The sequence below is a fragment of the Peromyscus maniculatus genome, chromosome 21 (assembly GCF_049852395.1).
Source record: "Peromyscus maniculatus bairdii isolate BWxNUB_F1_BW_parent chromosome 21, HU_Pman_BW_mat_3.1, whole genome shotgun sequence".
Lineage (NCBI taxonomy): Eukaryota > Metazoa > Chordata > Mammalia > Rodentia > Cricetidae > Peromyscus > Peromyscus maniculatus.
Window position 1 is genome coordinate 11,037,361 of NC_134872.1, and position 18,732 is coordinate 11,056,092.

Here is an 18,732-nt window from a genome sequence, read left to right on the forward strand (position 1 = left end):
CTTCATCCACTGCTCATATGATAGTAACTAACCACATACAACTAGGGAACATTAGAAATATGGCCAGTTCAACCCAGTGGCGTGACTGCATCCTACATATACGATGTCAGCATGTTTTCTGTTCCTATAATGAAATACCCAAGGCCAGGTGCTAATGAGGAGATTTATATATAGGTCATGGCTCTGAAGGCTGAGAGCCCGGCAGCACGGCCCCAGTTCTGTGTCATGGTCCCCCCTCCCCCCAAGTGTGTCATACTGTGGTGGATGGCGACCTGGAAGGAGGTCACATGGGGCGAGGGAATCTCTGAGGTAAAAAGGAGTTAGTTCTGACCATTATCACACCCCACCTCTCAGTGCCACCCTGCCAAGGACCAGGCTCCCAAGACAGACTCTGGGGACACCCTTCAGCCACATCCAAACAGCCCTAGTGGAAAGTCTAGATATGCATTTCCACTTTCAACCTGGCACAGTGGAGGTTGCCCAGGTGGGCTGTATCTGCTGGATAGCGCTGTTAGAGCATGCCAGGTACCCAGGTGAACAAGGGCATAGTGTTAACGAATGCGGGAGAGCCAAGCCAGCCTGTCTCAATCAGGAATTCCATAAACTCATCCTCTCACCCTCCGCACCAACAGCTAAAAAAATAAATATGAACTCATGGCTCAGAGCAAAGCCTGCAGCCGAGTGACCATGTCCCACAGAAACTCACACAGTCAGAACAGGTGACGGCTTCCGGAATACTGGATAAGCACAGGGCCTCCTTGACCATGGCTGCATCTAGAAATGTGGGTCCAGCACCCCACACACCACAATTGTTCTGACTCTAATGGCTGAAGGTCATTCTTGCCTGATTACAGCTCCCCATGATGGGGAAAAGTCTTATTTCCAGAACTCTCCGAGGAAGGAGTGGCCATCTTCCAAAGCCAGGCTGGCCACCATCAATGGGAGGCTTACAGAGGGAGTGAGCCATGGTGTCAAGGACCAGAGAACTGCCCTCCCCAGCCCCATGCAGTGAACAAAGGCTTGGATGGAAGCTGAACGTGTGGTCAGCCATGCTCAGGCTGGCAGGTCCACTCCTGGAAACAGACCAGGCACTGGGCAGAGAAAGGACCCAGGTGGCACCTGTTGCCGCCCCTCTTTGCCTTCCTGCAAGCTCTGGAACTTGGAAGGAAGTTGACCAGGCCCATGTTCATTGGAAGCCTGCTGGGGACTGTCCCTTCAGGTGAGGACCAGCAAGATGCATCACAGCAGCCAGCGGGGTCAGTGGCTGCTGGAGCACTGTGCGTCAGAAAAGAACCATCAGCCTGTCAAACCACCGATTCCCATTCTGCTGACAAACGTGTCTTGAGAAAATGGTTTGATGCCTCCGACCCTAATTTCTTCGTCCATTGGAACAAGGGTGAGATGTCTCTTTCCGTTCCCAGCCCAGCCATGGCTCATGGTCCCAAGAAACATCAGAACTGTGTGGTGGCTCCAAAACATGGGATGCTGGATAAATCGACCAGTTTGTTTGCTCCTCGTCCATCCACTGGTCCTCACAAGCTGAGGGAATGTCTGCCCCTGATAGTTTTCCTAAGGAACAGACTTACATATGCCCTGACTAGAGATGAAGTAAAAAAGATTTGCAGCCAGCGCTTCATGAAGATTGATGGCAAAGTCAGGACCAACATAACCCACGCTGCTGGGGTTATGGATGTCATCGCATGACAAGACTAGAGAGAACTTCCGTCTGATCTATGACACCAAGGGTTGCTTTGCTGTTCATTGTATTAGACTTGAGGAGGCCAAGGACAGGTTGCACAAAGTGAGAAAGATCTTTGTGAGCACAAAGGGAATCCCACATCTGGTGACCCATGATGCTCCTACTATTGCCTACTTTCATCCCTCATCAAGGTGCATGACATCATTCAGATTGATTTGGAGACAAGCAAAATAACCAATGAAATCAAGTTTGACACCAGGAACCTGTGTATGGTGACTGGAGGTGCTAACTTGGGAAGAATTGGTGTGATCACCAATAGAGAGAGAGACATCTTGGCTCTTTTGATGTGATTCACGTGAAAGATGCCAATGGCAACAACTTTGCCACATGGTTTTCCAACATTTTTGTTATTGGCAATGGCAACACCATGGATTTCTCTTCCCCAAGGTGCTGCAAGCCACAAAAATATATGAAGTAGGATTTCAGCTGATTATGACAAGCTAATACCTGGAAGAAGCCAAGGGCCTTCCAGAGGTCAAGCTGAGGCTCAAGGGGTCTTGGTGATATTAGCTTTTGATTATCAGCCGTTACCTAATATGAATTTCTCATGTGCTATTGTAGCTTTTCCATCATTCTTTGGGCATAATTTCCCCTCTACTAAGAAATATTTAGATAACCTTCCAAGCAACAACGCAGCCAGGATCCTTAATTTCAGGTCTTTCTGTAATTATTGTTATTAGCAGCATCTGGACAGGACCATACCTGGACAGACGAAACTATCTTATCTGAGATACCTCTGTACTCTCTAAGAACAGACTTAAGTGTCCAGACTACCTGTTTGAGAAGGCCTGACAGATGTGCCAATTAAGCTTAACTTTCTCCTTTCCAAAGTCTTATCTCTAGTTTTAGATGCACCCTTAACAATTAACTCAGAACTAAAGGGTTCTCACTTACAGGTACATCTAGCTGTGATGGAGGTTGCCTAGCCAAGTTGCCTAGCAACTGAGCACACTTGCCAGAAATGGCAGGAGCAGAGATAGCTTGGAGAGATACGGGTCAAAGGGATAAAAAGGCAGTTTTATTTTCAGGGAGGGATGAGACTGAGAAGAAAAAAGAGAATGGAAGAACTATATGGATAAGAACTGGAGAGGAACAAACTGAGATGGGGAAGAACTAAACTGAAGGACTAGAAGAGAGGACTAGAGGAATGAGATGGAAGATGAGGAAGAGCCAGATGGGGAAGAACAAGATGAGAAAGAAGGAGATGGGAAGGAGCTGAGATGGGAAGGAACTAGATGGATGAGAACCAAGATGGGGCAGAACCAAGATGAGAGAATTAAGGGAGAACTTAGAGGGGACAGCAGAAAATTGTAGAGAGTAATCAGGCAAGAAAGGAGCTAGGCATAAGAGCAGAATAGAAACTTGTAGAGAGAGAACTGATTCAGAAGAATAAAGCGTATGGACTAAAGAGTTTTGCGTAAGTAGATTCATTTCATGTCATCAAAGACTAAATTATCAGCTGGCTGTAGATTCTTCCCGGACCCCGGGAGGGGACTATCGAGGGGCTGGACCCCAATAGTCTCCGATACTGAGGAAAAGGAATCCGCCTGACCATTACAGAAGAGAGAAACAAAAGACAAGTGGCCAAACAGAGCAGTGGGTGAAATGCTCTCTAGGAGACATTGATGGAGAGGTACCTGTGATCTTGCTACAAGCCTTTCTAAGAAACATGCTAGATTAAACAGCATGATGAAAAAGAAAAGATTTGATTTATTTATGTAAGTGTGTGTGTCTGTGTGTGTGCGTGTGAGTTGTGTATGTTATGTGTGTGTGCATGCATGCAATGGGTGTTGTGTGTGAGTGTGGTGTGCGTGTGTGTGTGTACACGCACACGCGTGCGCACACAGGTATGCATGTGTGTGTTGTATGTGCCTTGTGTGTATGTTTGTGTGTGTGTACCTGTGGATGTAGGAAGAAAACTTGCAGAAGTTCTCACAGGCTACCTTGTGGGATCTGGGAAGCAACCTCGGTTGGCAGGCCTCCCTCTCAGTGCCTCAGCCCACTAAAGATCTCTCTACCCCTCCAAAATGGTGTGCTGTGTGGTCTTCGGGAGCAAGCCCCAACTCTTAACACAGTGGATCATAGCCATGGTGTTTCAGGACCTTCACCCAAGGCCTCCATCGGTGCTCTGTCAGGGACAGGACCACGACTCAGCACAAAAGGACAAGGCACACAAGGAAACAAGTCACCAGGAGGGAGAACCAGCAGAAACTTCTGGAAACAGAATTGGATCCCAGAGAAGACCAATGTGAAAAAGATCAGTCAGACTGGAAAGTAAATAAATGTGGAAGCTTAAAGAACCAGATCAACATCACAGGCTCTTTGTGGATCTCCAGTTTTATTGTATTTCACAAGAGTAGAAGATGGAGATGGAGGGCCGCCAGGAGGGGGAGGGGAGCTCAGTCATGGAGGGAGGTCACAGAGAAGGAGACCTCCATGTCAGCTCAGCTCCGAGGACCAGGAAAGGGGGACAGGAGCCAGAGGCTGCTGTCTCTAACTGGATCAGGTATCCAGTAGCCATAAAGTGTCTCCCTGGAGCCTGTTGGGTAATGACTGCTTCAAAGGAGCCAGAGAAACAGAAGCAGGACAACCAGACAGTCAGTGGAAGGCCAACACTGGATGCAACTCCAGGCCAGGGTGCCAGAGAGACCGACCTGGACCACACACACCTGTCTCCATGGGTGGCCAGATTCTGCTGGGAGGCCTTAGAAGGTTTTCAGGACTCACAGGTCATCAACTGGTCATGGGATGGTAGCCACCATCAGGGCAGATGAAAAGTGTGGGAATAAGCAATACACTGGGGGCTGAGGATGGAGAGGAGGGTATGAGGCTGAGCCATTGTGGGGAGCAGGATGGATGGGATCACAACTCTGAGGGTATCAGACCTGCACCTGGGGTACTCTGAAGCATGAGACAGGTCAGCAGCAGCTGGACTTCTGGCATGAGGAGAGGCCACAGCAGGCCTGGCGGGAGCAGGCAGGGCGGCAGAGCAGGGAAATGCTGGAGCAGGGCTTGCAGCAGCTGGGCTGGCAGGAGGAGGCACAGCAGGAGGAGGTGGGCACACAGCAGGCAGGTCTGCACACAGGGCGGCAGAGCAGGGACACGCTGGAGCAGGGCTTGCAGCAGACAGGCTTGCAGCAGACAGGCATGCAGCAGGAAGATTGACAGCATGAGGGCTGGCAGCTAGACTGCTGGCAGCATGAGGAGGATCCAGAGCAGATGGGTGTGCAGCAGACAGGCTTGCAGCAAAGAGTCATGCAGCAGGACGGCTGGCACGGGGAGCAGGTGCAGCAAGCTGGCTGGCAGCTAGACTGTTGGCAGCATGAGGGTGAGCAGCAGACAGATTGGCAGCAGGGGCTGGACACACAGCTCACTGGGGTGCAGATGAGGGTCAGGCAGGAGGCTGGGGCACAGCAGCTGGGGGCACAACAGCTGGAAGGGCAGCAGCTAGGGACACAGCAGCTGGACTGGCAGCAGCTGGGCACACAGCAGCTGGGCTGGCAGCAGCTGGGCATACAACAGCTGGGCTGGCAGCAGCTGGGCACACAGCAGCTGGGCACACAACAGCTGGACTGGCAGCAGCTGGGGGCACAGCAGGTAGGCTCACAGCAGCTCTCTGGGCAGTCATCCACCTGCCAGGAGGAGTTGGTGCGGGCGTCAGAGCAGACAGACATGGTGGAGGCGGCCATGGCGGGGTTGGATGGAGGAGGGTGTGTCTGTGAGAGAGTGAGTGTGTATGTATGTGTGTGTGTGTGAGGTGTCTGGTGGCAGCATTTATACCCCTGGGCTGCTTGTGTTGTGCCTCAGCTCCTGGCTTCCTTTTCCCTGTCTGTGTTTGGGGTCAGACTGTTTTCTCACTAGTGAGGGACCATCAACAAATAATGCTGTCTGCTGTCACTGCCCCTGGGGAAACCCCACAGAGATGACCAGGTCTCATGGGAGGTGGGGATGGCAGCAGACAGGTGACCTTCTGGAGGTAGCAGGCACTGTCCTATCTCTGAAATCTTAGTGCTTGAGGCAGCTTCTGAAGCTTGGTCGAGGTGGAGAGAGGACAGCCAAAGGGTGGGATATGAAGATGGTGGCATGTGCTCCTGAACTGTTCTGTAGGACTCGAAGTCTAGGGATGTCCCTTCTGTCAGTGAGAACTCAAGGATCCCCTGGTGCCTGTGGCAGGCCTGATGGAGTCAAAGTGAGCAAGAGGGTGAAGGCTTCTGCTACATTTCAAGATGAAGTTGAACTTCTCTGGAGCCCCTGACAGTGTCCATGACATTCATGGGCCTTTGTGTCCTCTGAGCTCTGGCAGTTTCTCCTGTACCCAGGTCCTCAGAGCTCCTGTTGCCCCAGGGACACAGCCATCTGAGTCCCTCAACACCACTCTGCTGCGGGACTCAGGCACACTGAGGACAATGTATTTACTGGAGCCCAACTCAGGCACCTACTCATGCTCAGCCCTGCTCCAAGTCTTGGGGACACCCTGGGATCTGGTCACTTATCATTTCACAGTCCCTGTACTCTGCCACTTTTCTGAGGTCAAGGGCACATCCTTGGAGGTATCTGAGCTTTAGATTGTCAAATAGCTTCTCCCTCTATCAATGACAGTGTCTGGGGTGGATGAATGGGTGGCAGGGTTTGGAATATCTGTGGCTCTAATGGCAGAGTGAGATGGTGTGATAGGGTCCTCCATGCAGTCAGATGGAGAGTTTAATTTCAACCAAAGCCTGTGACTCACCAGATTTACTGAAAGACAATGACCTGCCCACTCAGGGAGCTTAGCTGATGAGACAGCTACTTGTTAGATCCTCAGGCTGAGCTGTTACAATGAGAAAGCTGTGTGCCCAACCCTGGGAAAGATCTTGAAAACTTCCACGGAATCCTGAGGGCAGCAATGACCAGTCTTGGTCAGACTCCTGGAGACCAGAGGCCATGGGTCAGAACTACAGACAGAGCAAAACCATTTTAGAATCTAAGGCAAAATAGAGACATCCCAATGAATAAAATAAAGGGATTCATGCCATCAGGAGGACTGTCACTGGGACAAAGTGGCAGCATACAGCATGGAAAAGACTTTACCAGCTGCATATCTGATACAGGGCCAATGTCTAACATACAGAATGAACTTTGAAAAATGAGCACGAAGAAAACAACACAATTAAAATTGGGTGCATGCCTAAGCAGAGAGTTCTAGAGGATATAACACATATGGCTGAAAAACACTTAAAGAAAAGTTTAACCTCCTTAGTCATCAGAGGAATGCCCATCAAACTATTCTGAGATGTCATCTTACTCCAAGCAGAATGGCCAAGGTCAACAAAACAAACAACAGCTCGTGCTGGTGAGAATGTGGGGAAAGGGGACCCACACTTATTACTGGGTAGTATGAAAACTTGTATAAGCACCATGGAAGTCAGTGTGGCAGTTCCTCAGGAAGCCAGAAACCAACCTACCTCAAGATCCAGCTGAACCTCTCTTGGATATGTACCCAAAGGACTCTACATTCTACTACAGAGACACTTGCTCATTCATGTTCATTGCTGCTCTATCATAATAGCCAGAAATGGAAACAGTCTAGATGTCCATTAACTAATGAATAGCTTATGAAAATGTGGTCCATTTACACAATGGAATGTTACACAAATGTTTAAAGATGGAACCATAAAATTCTTAGCTAAACTGATGGAGATAGGGAAAAACTTATCCTGACTGAGGTGACCCACATCCAAAATGACAAGTATGGTATGTATTTGCTTATATGTGGGTGTTAGCTGGTAAGTCTTCTATAAGGAAAGTACAGTCTGCATAACCCAGGGGTTAGGTATAGAGAAAAGTATTGGAGGCAAGGATTTCCAAAGGAAGAGAAAGTAGAATATATAGTTTTGGAAGGACAAGATGGAGCTAGAATGGGAGAATTAAACAGAGAAGGGAACAGAAGGGGAGTGAGGAACAGACACATGGAAGAACACCTAACACTAAGGACCATTTGGGGGTCAACTGGAAACCATATATATCCATATCTTTATCTCTCTATACACACATGTAAGAACTATGAATAGATTCACCAAATAACAGTGTAGACAAAGCTCCAAATCGACATCTCTTGGCACCAAATTAAACCTCCAGTGCTGGGAATGGATCACATCTAATTGAGTTATTGGCCAAGGGGCCCCATGCAAATCTCCAAGCAACTCATGCTATTGAGAAGGCCATTGGTTGCTCTCCACAAATGGAAGGCCAGGCTCTGTTGGTGAAGACAACTCACTGAACTCTGAGAAGTTGAGCTGGTGCCTATCCAGAGTCTTTCCTCCTACTGAGGAGGAGGTACTGTCAGGCACTCTGCATGCTCCCGTAGGACGAAGGTAAACACCAAGCTAGCTATAAACCCTTCAATCTACAAGGGTGATTTGTCCACAAAGTACACCAGTCCAAAAGTGGCACCCAACCCGTGGGAGTAACCAACCACTATCTGATTAGACTTCAGATCCACTCCATGAGATGAAACCCACGCCAGAGCCTGCTTGGGTGGCCAAGAACCTGAGACCAGGTCGGCCATGAAAACCTAGCTCTGAAGGGACCTCTAATGGCCTCCTGCTGTGCTTGTGCACCAGTGTCTTGCTCAGCCATCATCCAAGAAGCCTCCTCTGCAGAAGATGGGACCAAATACAGAGATTCAAACTGGACAACGTGACCTTGGAGCACCCGGCCCCACATGGGACGTCCCCATAAAATCCTTTCCTCCGGGTTCAGAGAGGATGCAGAGAGATTCCAAGTGCTACTGGCAGTGGAGGACACCAAGGAAACAAAGCCTTCTGGACACCAAGATGGTGAACTCACTGAGACTGTAGCTGCTTGGAGGGAACCTGCACAGGTCTAAGTCAGACGGGGGTTCTCAGTACTGAAAGGACAAGTGGACACAAACTCCATCCCTAATTCCAAATGAGAACCACTCACAAAGGAAAAATAAGTTTTATTCTATAGAATCTCACTGGGCATAAAAACCTCACTTAGGGCATGCCCCATGCCCAGCAGTAGATGCTCAACACAAAAAAAAAACTCAAAGGTATTTTTGGAGGTTTTTGCTTTCATAATGCTTTGTCTGGCTATTTTCTTTTATATATACGTGTGTGTGTGTGTGTGTGTGTGTGTGTGTGTGTGTGTGTGTGTGTTTTAATTTCACAGGTCTTTGGTATATACATATATTATGTTTATATACTATATATACATATGTATATTATTAGGGTTTCCAATTTTGTGCTTTAATGGGATTTCTCTATGTGCAAAAGTGTGTGTCTCAGCACATGTATGTGTTTCTTGTGCATTTCTTTGGCTCTTTTTTTTCTGTTTTGTTTTGTCCTATTCTCATTTGTTCATGGGTTTTTATTTTTTTTATTTTTATTTTATTATTATTATTTTTTTAACAATCCAAGGAGAAGACAAAGGCCCAGAAGTGATCAGCAGAAAACCAGGACAGGAGAAGACAAAAGACTGCTGAGTCTCCACCCTGCTCCAGACTCTTTAAAAGCCAAACATTTATGGACATGTCATTATAAATCCTAGGTCTTCTGAAGGTTTACTTTTCCTTATGTGAAGGTTTCTGTGTAGCACCTGTGGGTGCCTGTGGAAACCAGAAGAAGGTATTGGATTCCTCCGAGCAGGAGTTCTGGGTGTGTTTGTAAGACGCCTGACATGGGTCTTGAAAACTGAATTTGGATCCTCTAAAGGAGCTGTAGTTGCTGTTAACAACTAATCCCTTTCTCCAGCCCCATATTCCTGGATTTTTAGGATTTATAGATACAATATGTACCCCAACAAGAACACCGACTGAACAAAGAACAACACATAGGAGCAATATCATTTGTGTACATTTGTGTGTATGTGTTCACATGTTTGCATGAAATCCACTCTAGCCCCACAAACTCTATGTTCTGGGAGGTCTTGGGAGCAAACCCCAAATCTAACACAGCTGATCTCGGTCCTGCTGCTTCTACATCTTCACCCAGAGTCTCCATTGGTGCTCTGTCGGGCACAAGACCACGACTCAGCCAAAAAGATGAGGCACTCTGGGAAAAAGCCACCAGAGTGAGAACTAGCAGACATTTCTAGAAACAGAATTGGATCCAAGAGATGACTGATGTGGAAATGAGCAGTCAGACTGGAAAGAGAATAAATGTAGAGGCTTAAGAACCAGATGAACATCACAAGCTCTTTGTGGATCTCCAGTTTTATTTTATCTCATAAGAGTAGAAGATGACAATGGAGGGCCGCCAGGAGGGAGAGGGGAGCTCAGTGGAGGAGGGAGGTCACAGAGGAGGAGACCTCCATGTCAGCTCAGCTCCGAGGACCAGGAAAGGGGGATAGGAGCCAGAGCCTGCTGTCTCTAACTGGATCAGGTGTCCAGTAGCCACAAAGTGTCTCCCTGGAGCCTGTTGGGTAATGACTGCTTCAAAGGAGCCATAGAAACAGAAACAGGACAACAGGATGCAACTCGAAGCCAGGGTGCCAGAGAGACCGTCCTATACCACACACACCTGCCCCCATGGGTGGCCAGATTCTCCTGGGAGGCCTTAGAAGGTTTTCAGGACTCACAGGTCACCACCTGGTCATGGGATGGTAGCCACCACTGGGAAGATGAAAAGTGTGGGAATAAGCAATACAGAGGACACTGGGGGCTGAGGAGGGAGAGGTGGGTATGAGGCTGAGCCCAGTTGTGGGGAGCAAGACAGCTGGGATCACAACTCTGAGGGTATCAGACCTGCACTGGGGTACTCTGAAGCATGGGACAGGTCAGCAGCAGCTGGACTTCTGGCATGAGGAGAGGCCACAGCAGGCCTGGCGGGAGCAGGCAGGGCGGCAGAGCAGGGAAATGCTGGAGCAGGGCTTGCAGCAGCTGGGCTGGCAGGAGGAGGCACAGCAGGAGGAGGTGGGCACACAGCAGGCAGGTCTGCACAGAGGGCGGCAGAGCAGGGACACGCTGGAGCAGGGCTTGCAGCAGACAGGCTTGCAGCAGACAGGCACACAGCAGGAAGATTGACAGCATGAGGGCTGGCAGCTAGACTGCTGGCAGCATGAGGAGGATCCAGAACAGACGGGTGTGCAGCAGACAGGCACACAGCAGGAGGGCTGGCAGCATGAGGGTGTGCAGCAGACAGATTGGCAGCAGGGGCTGGACACACAGCTCACTGGGGTGCAGATGAGGGTCAGGCAGGAGGCTGGGGCACAGCAGCTGGGCACACAGCAGCTGGGCTGGCAGCAGCTGGGCACACAACAGCTGGGCTGGCAGCAGCTGGGCACACAGCAGCTGGGCACACAACAGCTGGACTGGCAGCAGCTGGGGGCACAGCAGGTAGGCTCACAGCAGCTCTCTGGGCAGTCATCCACCTGCCAGGAGGAGTTGGTGCGGGCGTCAGAGCAGACAGACATGGTGGAGGCGGCCATGGCGGGGTTGGATGGAGGAGGGTGTGTCTGTGAGAGAGTGAGTGTGTATGTATGTGTGTGTGTGTGAGGTGTCTGGTGGCAGCATTTATACCCCTGGGCTGCTTGTGTTGTGCCTCAGCTCCTGGCTTCCTTTTCCCTGTCTGTGTTTGGGGTCAGCTTGTTTTGTCACTAGTGAGGGACCATCAACAAATAATGCTGTCTGCTGTCACTGCCCCTGGGGAAACCCCACAGAGATGACCAGGTCTCATGGGAGGTGGGGATGGCAGCAGACAGGTGACCTTCTGGAGGTAGCAGGCACTGTCCTATCTCTGAAATCTTAGTGCTTGAGGCAGCTTCTGAAGCTTGGTCGAGGTGGAGAGAGGACAGCCAAAGGGTGGGATAAGAAGATGGTCGCATGTGCTCCTGAACTGTTCTGTAGGACTCGAAGTCTAGGGATGTCCCTTCTGTCAGTGAGAACTCAAGGATCCCCTGGTGCCTGTGGCAGGCCTGATGGAGTCAAAGTGAGCAAGAGGGTGAAGGCTTCTGTCACCTTTCAAGTTGAAGGTGAACTTCTCTGGAGCCCCTGACAGTGTCCATGACATTCATGGGCCTTTGTGTCCTCTGAGCTCTGGCAGTTTCTCCTGTACCCAGGTCCTCAGAGCTCCTGTTGCTCCAGGGACACAGCCAGCTCAGTCCATCAACACCACTCTGGTAGGGGACTTGGGCAAACTGAGGACAATATACTTACCGGAGCCCAACTCAGGCACCTACTCATGCTCAGCCCTGCTCCAAGTCTTGGGGACACCCTGGGATCCAGTCACTTATCATTTCACGGACCCTGTACTCTGCCACTTTTCTGAGGTCAAGGGCACATCCTTGGAGATATCTAAACTTTAGATTGTCAAATAGCTTCTCTCTCTATCATCGAGAGTGTCTGGGGTGGGTGAATGGGTGGCAGGGCTTGGAATATCTGTGGCTCTAATGGCAGAGTGAGATGGTGTGATAGGGTCCTCCATGCAGTCAGATGGAGAGTTTAATTTCAACCAAAGCCTGTGACTCACCAGATTTACTGAAAGACAATAACCTGCCCACTCAGGGAGCTCAGCTGATGAGACAGCTACTTGTTAGATCCTCAGGCTGAGCTGTTACAATGAGAAAGCTGTGTGCCCAACCCTGGGAAAGATCTTGAAATCTTCCACGGAATCCTGAGGGCAGCAATGACCAGTCTTGGTCAGACTCCTGGAGACCAGAGGCCATAGGTCAGAACTACAGACAGAGCAAAACCATTTCAGAATCTAAGGCAAAATAGAGACCTCCCAATGAATAAAATAAAGGGATTCATGCCATCAGGAGGACTGTCACTGGGACAGACATGTATGCTGTCAGGGGCAGCATACAGCATGGAAAAGACTTTACCTGCTGCACATCTGATACAGGGCCAATGTCTAACATACAGAATGAACTTTGAAAAATGAGCATGAAGAAAACAACACAATTAAAATGGGGTGCATGCCTAAGGAGAGAGTTCTAGAGGATAAAACACATCCGGCTGAAAAACACTTAAAGAAAAGTTCAACCTCCTTAGTCATCAGAGGAAAGCCCATCAAACTATTCTGAGATGTCATCTTACTCCCATCAGAATGGCCAAGGTCAACAAAACAAACAACAGCTCATGCTGGTGAGAATGTGGAGAAAGGGGACCCACACTTACTGCTGGGGTGCATGAAAACTTGTACAGCCACCATGGAAGTCAGTGTGGCAGTTCCTCAGGAAGCCAGAAATCAACCTACCTCAAGATCCAGCTGAACCTCTCTTGGATATGTACCAAAAGGACTCTACATTCTACTACAGAGACACTTGCTCATTCATGTTCATTGCTGCTCTATCATAATAGCCAGAAATGGAAACAGTCTAGATGTCCATTAACTAATGAATAGCTTATGATAATGTGGTCCATTTACACAATGGAATGTTACACCAATGTTTAAAGGTGAAACCGCAAAATTCTTAGCTAAACTGATGGAGATAGGGAAAAAATTATCCTGACTGAGGTGACCCACATCCAAAATGACAAGTATGGTATGTATTTGCTTATATGTGGGTGTTAGCTGGTAAGTCTTTTATAAGGAAAGTACAGTCTGCATATCACAGGGGTTAGGTATAGAGAAGAGTATTGGAGGAAAGGATTTCCTAAGGAAGAGAAAATAGAATATATAGCTATGGAAGGACAAGATCGAGCTAGAATGGGAGAATTAAACAGAGCAGGGAATAGAAGGGGAGTAGGAAGAGACACATGGAAGGACACCTAACACTAAGGACCATTTGGGGGTCAACTGGAAACCATATATATCCATATCTTTATCTCTCTATACACACATGTAAGAACTATGATTAGATTCACCAAATAACAGGGGAGACAAAGCTCCAAATCGACATCTCTGGCACCAAATTAAACCTCCAGTGCTGGGAATGGATCACATCTAATTGAGTTGTTGACCAAGGGGCCCCATGCAAACCCCCAAGCAACTGAAGCTATTGTGAAGGCCTTTGCTTGCTCTCCACAATGGAAGCAAAGCTCTGTTGGTGAAGACAACCCTACAGAACTCACTGAACTCTGAGAAGTTGAGCTGGTGCCTATCCAGAGTCTTCCCTCCTACTGAGGAGGAGGTACTGTCAGGCACTCTGCATGCTCCCGTAGGACGAAGGTAAACACCAAGCTAGCTATAAACCCTTCAATTTTCCAAGGGTGATTTGTCCACAAAGTACACCAGTCCAAAAGTGGCACCCAACCTGTGGGAGTAACCAACCACTATCTGATTAGACTTCAGACCCACTCCATGAGATGAAACCCACGCCTGACACTGCTTGGGTGGCCAAGAACCTGAGACCAGGTCGGCCATGGAAACCTAGCTCTGAAGTGACCTCTAATGGCCTCCTGCTGTGCTTGTGCGCCAGTGTCTTGCTCAGCCATCATCCAAGAAGCCTCCTCTGCAGAAGATGGGACCAAATACAGAGACTCAAACTGGACAACGTGAGAGACCGAGAGACCTTGGAGCACCCGGCTCCACATGGGATGTCCCCATAAAATTCTTCTCTCGGGGTTCAGAGAGGATGCAGAGAGATTCCAAGTGCTACTGGCAGTGGAGGACACCAAGGAAACAAAGCCTTCTGGACACCAAGAGGGTAAACTCACAGAGACTGTAGCTGCATGGACGGAGCCTGCACAGGTCTAAGTCAGATGGGGTTCCCAGTACTGAAAGGACAAGTGGACACAAACCCCATCCCTAATTCCAAATGAGAACCACTCACAAAGGAAAAATAAGTTTTATTCCATAGAATCTCACTGGGCATAAAAACCACAGTTAAGGGCACGCCCCATGCCCAGCAGTAGATGCTCAACACCAAAAAAAAAACCCTCAATGGTACTTTTGGAGGCTTTTGCTTTCATAATGCTTTGTCTGGCTATTTTCCTTTATATATATATATATATATATATATATATATATATATATATATATATATATATATATATATGTGTGTGTGTGTGTGTGTGTGTGTGTGTGTGTGTGTTTTAATTTCACAGGTCTTTGGTATATATATATATATATAAAATGTTTATACACTATATATACATATGTTTATTATTAGGGTTTCCAATTTTGTGCTTTAATGGGATTTCTCTATGTGCAAAAATGTGTGTCTCTGCACATGTATGTGTTTCTCGTGCATTTCTTTGGTTATTTTTTTCTGTTTTGTTTTGTCCTATTCTCATGTGTTTGTGGTTTTGTTTTTGGTTTTTTTTTGTTTGTTTTTTGGTTTGTTTGTTGTTGTTGTTTTTTTAACAATCCACAGGTGAAGCCAATGGCCCAGAAGTGATCAGCAGAAAACCAGGACAGGAGAAGACAAAAGACTGCTTAGTCTCCACCCTGCTCCAGACTCTTTAAAAGCCAAACATTCATGGACATGTCATTATAAATCCTAGGTCTTGTGAAGATTTATTTTTACTTACGTGAAGTTTTCTGTGCAGCACCTGTGGGTGCCTGTGGAAACCAGAAGAAGGTATTGGTTTCCTCGGAGCACGAGTTCTGGGTGTGTGTGAGACACCTGACATGGGTCTTGGAAACCGAATTTGGATCCTCTAAAGGAGCAGTAGTTGCTGTTAACAACTAATCCCTTTCTCTAGCCCCATGTCCCTGGGTTTTTAGGATTTATAGATACAATATGTACCCCAACAAGAACACTGACTGAACAAAGAACAACACATAGGAGCAATATCATTTGTGTACATTTATGTGTATGTGTTCACATGTTTGCATGAAATCCACTCTAGCCCCACAAACTCTATGTTCTGGGAGGTCTTGGGAGCAAACCCCAAATCTAACACAGCTGATCTTGGCCCTGGTGCTTCTGCATCTTCACCCAAGGCCTCCATTGGTGCTCTGTCGGGGACAAAACCACGACTCAGCCAAAAAGATGAGGCACTCTGGGAAAAAGCCACCAGAGTGAGAACTAGCAGAAATTTCTAGAAACAGAATTGGATCCAAGAGATAATTGATGTGGAAATGAGCAGTCAGACTGGAAACAGAATAAATGTAGAGGCTTAAAGAACCAGATCAACATCACAGGCTCTTTGTGGATCTCCAGGTTTATTTTATCTCACAAGAGTAGAAGATGGCAATGGAGGGCCGCCAGGAGGGAGAGGGGAGCTCAGTGGAGGAGGGAGGTCACAGAGGAGGAGACCTCCATGTCAGCTCAGCTCCGAGGACCAGGAAAGGGGGACAGGAGCCAGAGCCTGCTGTTTCTAACTGGATCAGGTGTCCAGTAGCCACAAAGTGTCTCCCTGGATCCTGTTGGGTAATGACTGCTTCAAAGGAGCCATAGAAACAGAAACAGGACAACAGGATGCAACTCGAAGCCAGGGTGCCAGAGAGACCGTCCTATACCACACACACCTGCCCCCATGGGTGGCCAGATTCTCCTGGGAGGCCTTAGAAGGTTTTCAGGACTCACAGGTCAACAACTGGTCATGGGATGGTAGCCACCACTGGGCAGATGAAAAGTGTGGAAATAAGCAATACAGAGGACACTGGGGGCTGAGGACGGAGAGATGGGTTATGAGGCTGAGCCCAGTTTTGGGAGCAGGACGGCTGGGATCACAACTCTGAGGGTATCAGACCTACACTGGGGGACTCTGAAGCATGGGACAGGTCAGCAGCAGCTGGACTTCTGGCATGAGGAGAGGCCACAGCAGGCCTGGCGGGAGCAGGCAGGGCGGCAGAGCAGGGAAATGCTGGAGCAGGGCTTGCAGCAGCTGGGCTGGCAGGAGGAGGCACAGCAGGAGGAGGTGGGCACACAGCAGGCAGGTCTGCACACAGGGCGGCAGAGCAGGGACACGCTGGAGCAGGGCTTGCAGCAGACAGGCTTGCAGCAGACAGGCACGCAGCAGGAAGATTGACAGCATGAGGGCTGGCAGCTAGACTGCTGGCAGCATGAGGAGGATCCAGAGCAGATGGGTGTGCAGCAGACAGGCTTGCAGCACAGGGTCACACAACAAGGTGAGGAGGTGCAGCATGAGGGGGTGCAGCAACTGCTGCAGGCAGATTGGCAGCAGGGGCTGGACACACAGCTCACTGGGGTGCAGATGAGGGTCAGGCAGGAGGCTGGGGCACAGCAGCTGGGCTGGCAGCAGCTGGGCATGCAGCAGCTGGGCACACAACAGCTGGGCACACAGCAGCTGGGCTGGCAGCAGCTGGGCACACAGCAGCTGGGCACACAACAGCTGGACTGGCAGCAGCTGGGGGCACAGCAGGTAGGCTCACAGCAGCTCTCTGGGCAGTCTTCCACCTGCCAGGAGGAGTTGGTGCGGGTGTCAGAGCAGACAGACATGGTGGAGGCGGCCTGGTGGGCTTGGAAGGAGGAGAGTAAGTTTGTGAGAGAGTGAGTGTGTATGTATGTGTGTGTGTGTGTGTGTGAGCTGTCTGGTGGCAGCATTTATACCCCTGGGCTGCTTGTGTTGTGCCTCAGCTCCTGGCTTCCTTTTCCCTGTCTGTGTTTGGGGTCAGCCTGTTTTCTCATTAGTGAGGGACCATCAACAAATAATGCTGTCTGCTGACACTGCCCCTGGGGAAACCCCACAGAGATGACCAGATCTCATGGGAGGTGGGGATGACAGCAGCCAGGTGACCTTCTGGAGGTGGCAGCCACTGTCCTATCTCTGAAGTCTTAGAGCTTGAGGCAGTTTCTGAATCTGGGCAGAGATGGAGGGAGGACAGCCCAGTGGTGGGATAAGAAGATGGTGGCATGTGCTCTTGACCTGTTTTGTAGGACTTGATGTCTAGGGATGTCCCTTCTGTCAGTGAGAACTGAAGGATCCCCTGGTGCCTGTGGGAGGCCTGATGGAGTCAAAGCGAGCAAGAGGGTGAAGGCTTCTGTCACGTTTGAAGTTGACGTTGAACTTCTCTGGAGCCCCTGACAGTGTCCATGACATTCATAGGCCTTTGTGTCATCTGAGCTCTGGCAGTTTCTCCTGTACCCAGGTCCTCAGAGATCCTGCTGCCCCAGGGACACAGCCAGCTCAGTCCATCAACACCACTCTGCTGCAGGACTCGGGCACACTGAGGACAATGTATTTACCGGAGCCCAACTCAGGCACCTACTCATGCTCACTTGCTCCAAGCCTTGGGGACTCCCTGGGATCCAGTCACTTATCATTTCACGGACCCTGTACTCTGCCACTTTTCTGAGGTCAAGGGCACATCCTTGGAGATATCTGAGCTTTAGATTGTCAAATAGCTTCTCCCTCTATCAATGACAGTGTCTGGGGTGGGTGAATGGGTGGCAGGGCTTGGAATATCTGTGGCTCTAATGGCAGAGTGAGATGGTGTGATAGGATCCTCCATGCAGTCAGATGGAGAGTTTAATTTCAACCAAAGCCTGTGACTCGCCTGATTTACTGAAAGACAATGACCTGCCCACTCAGGGAGCTTAGCTGATGAGACAGCTACTTGTTAGATCCTCAGGCTGAGCTGTTACAATGAGAAATCTGTGTGCCCAACCCTCGGAAAGATCTTGAAAACTTCCACGGAATCCTGAGGGCAGCAATGACCAGTCTTGGTCAGAATCCTGGAGACCAGAGGCCATAGGACAGAACTACATACAGAGCAAAACCATTTCAGAATCTAAGGCAAAATAGAGACATCCCAATGAATAAAATAAAGGGATTCATGCCATCAGGGACTGTCACTGGGACAGTCATGTATGCTGTCAGGGTCAGCATACAGAATGGAATAGACTTTACCAGCTGCACATCTGATACAGGGCCCATGTCTAACATACAGAATGAACTTTGAAAAATGAGCATGAAGAAAACAACACAATTAAAATGGTGTGCATGCCTAAGCAGAGAGTTCTAGAGGATAAAACACATATGGCTGAAAAACACTTAAAGAAAAGTTCAACCTCCTTAGTCATCAGAGGAATGCCCATCAAACTATTCTGAGATGTCATCTTACTCCAAGAAGAAGGGCCAAGGTCAACAAAACAAACAACAGGTTCTTATGGTGAGA

At 49.0% G+C, this 18,732-nt stretch overlaps 3 protein-coding genes and 1 pseudogene across 3 annotated transcripts; 1 reads left to right on the forward strand and 3 right to left on the reverse strand.

Moving 5' to 3' along the window:
- Positions 1-1,428: 1,428 nt before the first annotated feature.
- Positions 1,429-3,423, forward strand: LOC102910596 (small ribosomal subunit protein eS4-like; annotated as a pseudogene).
- A 1,254-nt stretch (positions 3,424-4,677) lies between these two features.
- On the reverse strand, positions 4,678-5,448 carry LOC107402745 (uncharacterized). The gene is made up of 2 exons (XM_076557083.1): positions 5,333-5,448; positions 4,678-5,176 (listed from the first exon to the last, which is right to left on the reverse strand). The coding sequence occupies exons 1-2, from the start codon at positions 5,446-5,448 to the stop codon at positions 4,678-4,680; spliced, it is 615 nt and encodes a 204-aa protein (XP_076413198.1).
- A 5,089-nt stretch (positions 5,449-10,537) lies between these two features.
- On the reverse strand, positions 10,538-11,424 carry LOC143269863 (uncharacterized). Its single transcript, XM_076557084.1, has one exon. The coding sequence runs from the start codon at positions 11,186-11,188 to the stop codon at positions 10,538-10,540; it is 651 nt and encodes a 216-aa protein (XP_076413199.1). The 5' UTR covers positions 11,189-11,424.
- A 4,951-nt stretch (positions 11,425-16,375) lies between these two features.
- Positions 16,376-17,878, reverse strand: LOC143269864 (uncharacterized). Its single transcript, XM_076557085.1, has 2 exons — positions 17,824-17,878; positions 16,376-17,073 (listed from the first exon to the last, which is right to left on the reverse strand). The coding sequence occupies exons 1-2, from the start codon at positions 17,876-17,878 to the stop codon at positions 16,376-16,378; spliced, it is 753 nt and encodes a 250-aa protein (XP_076413200.1).
- Between the last annotated feature and the right edge of the window lie 854 nt (positions 17,879-18,732).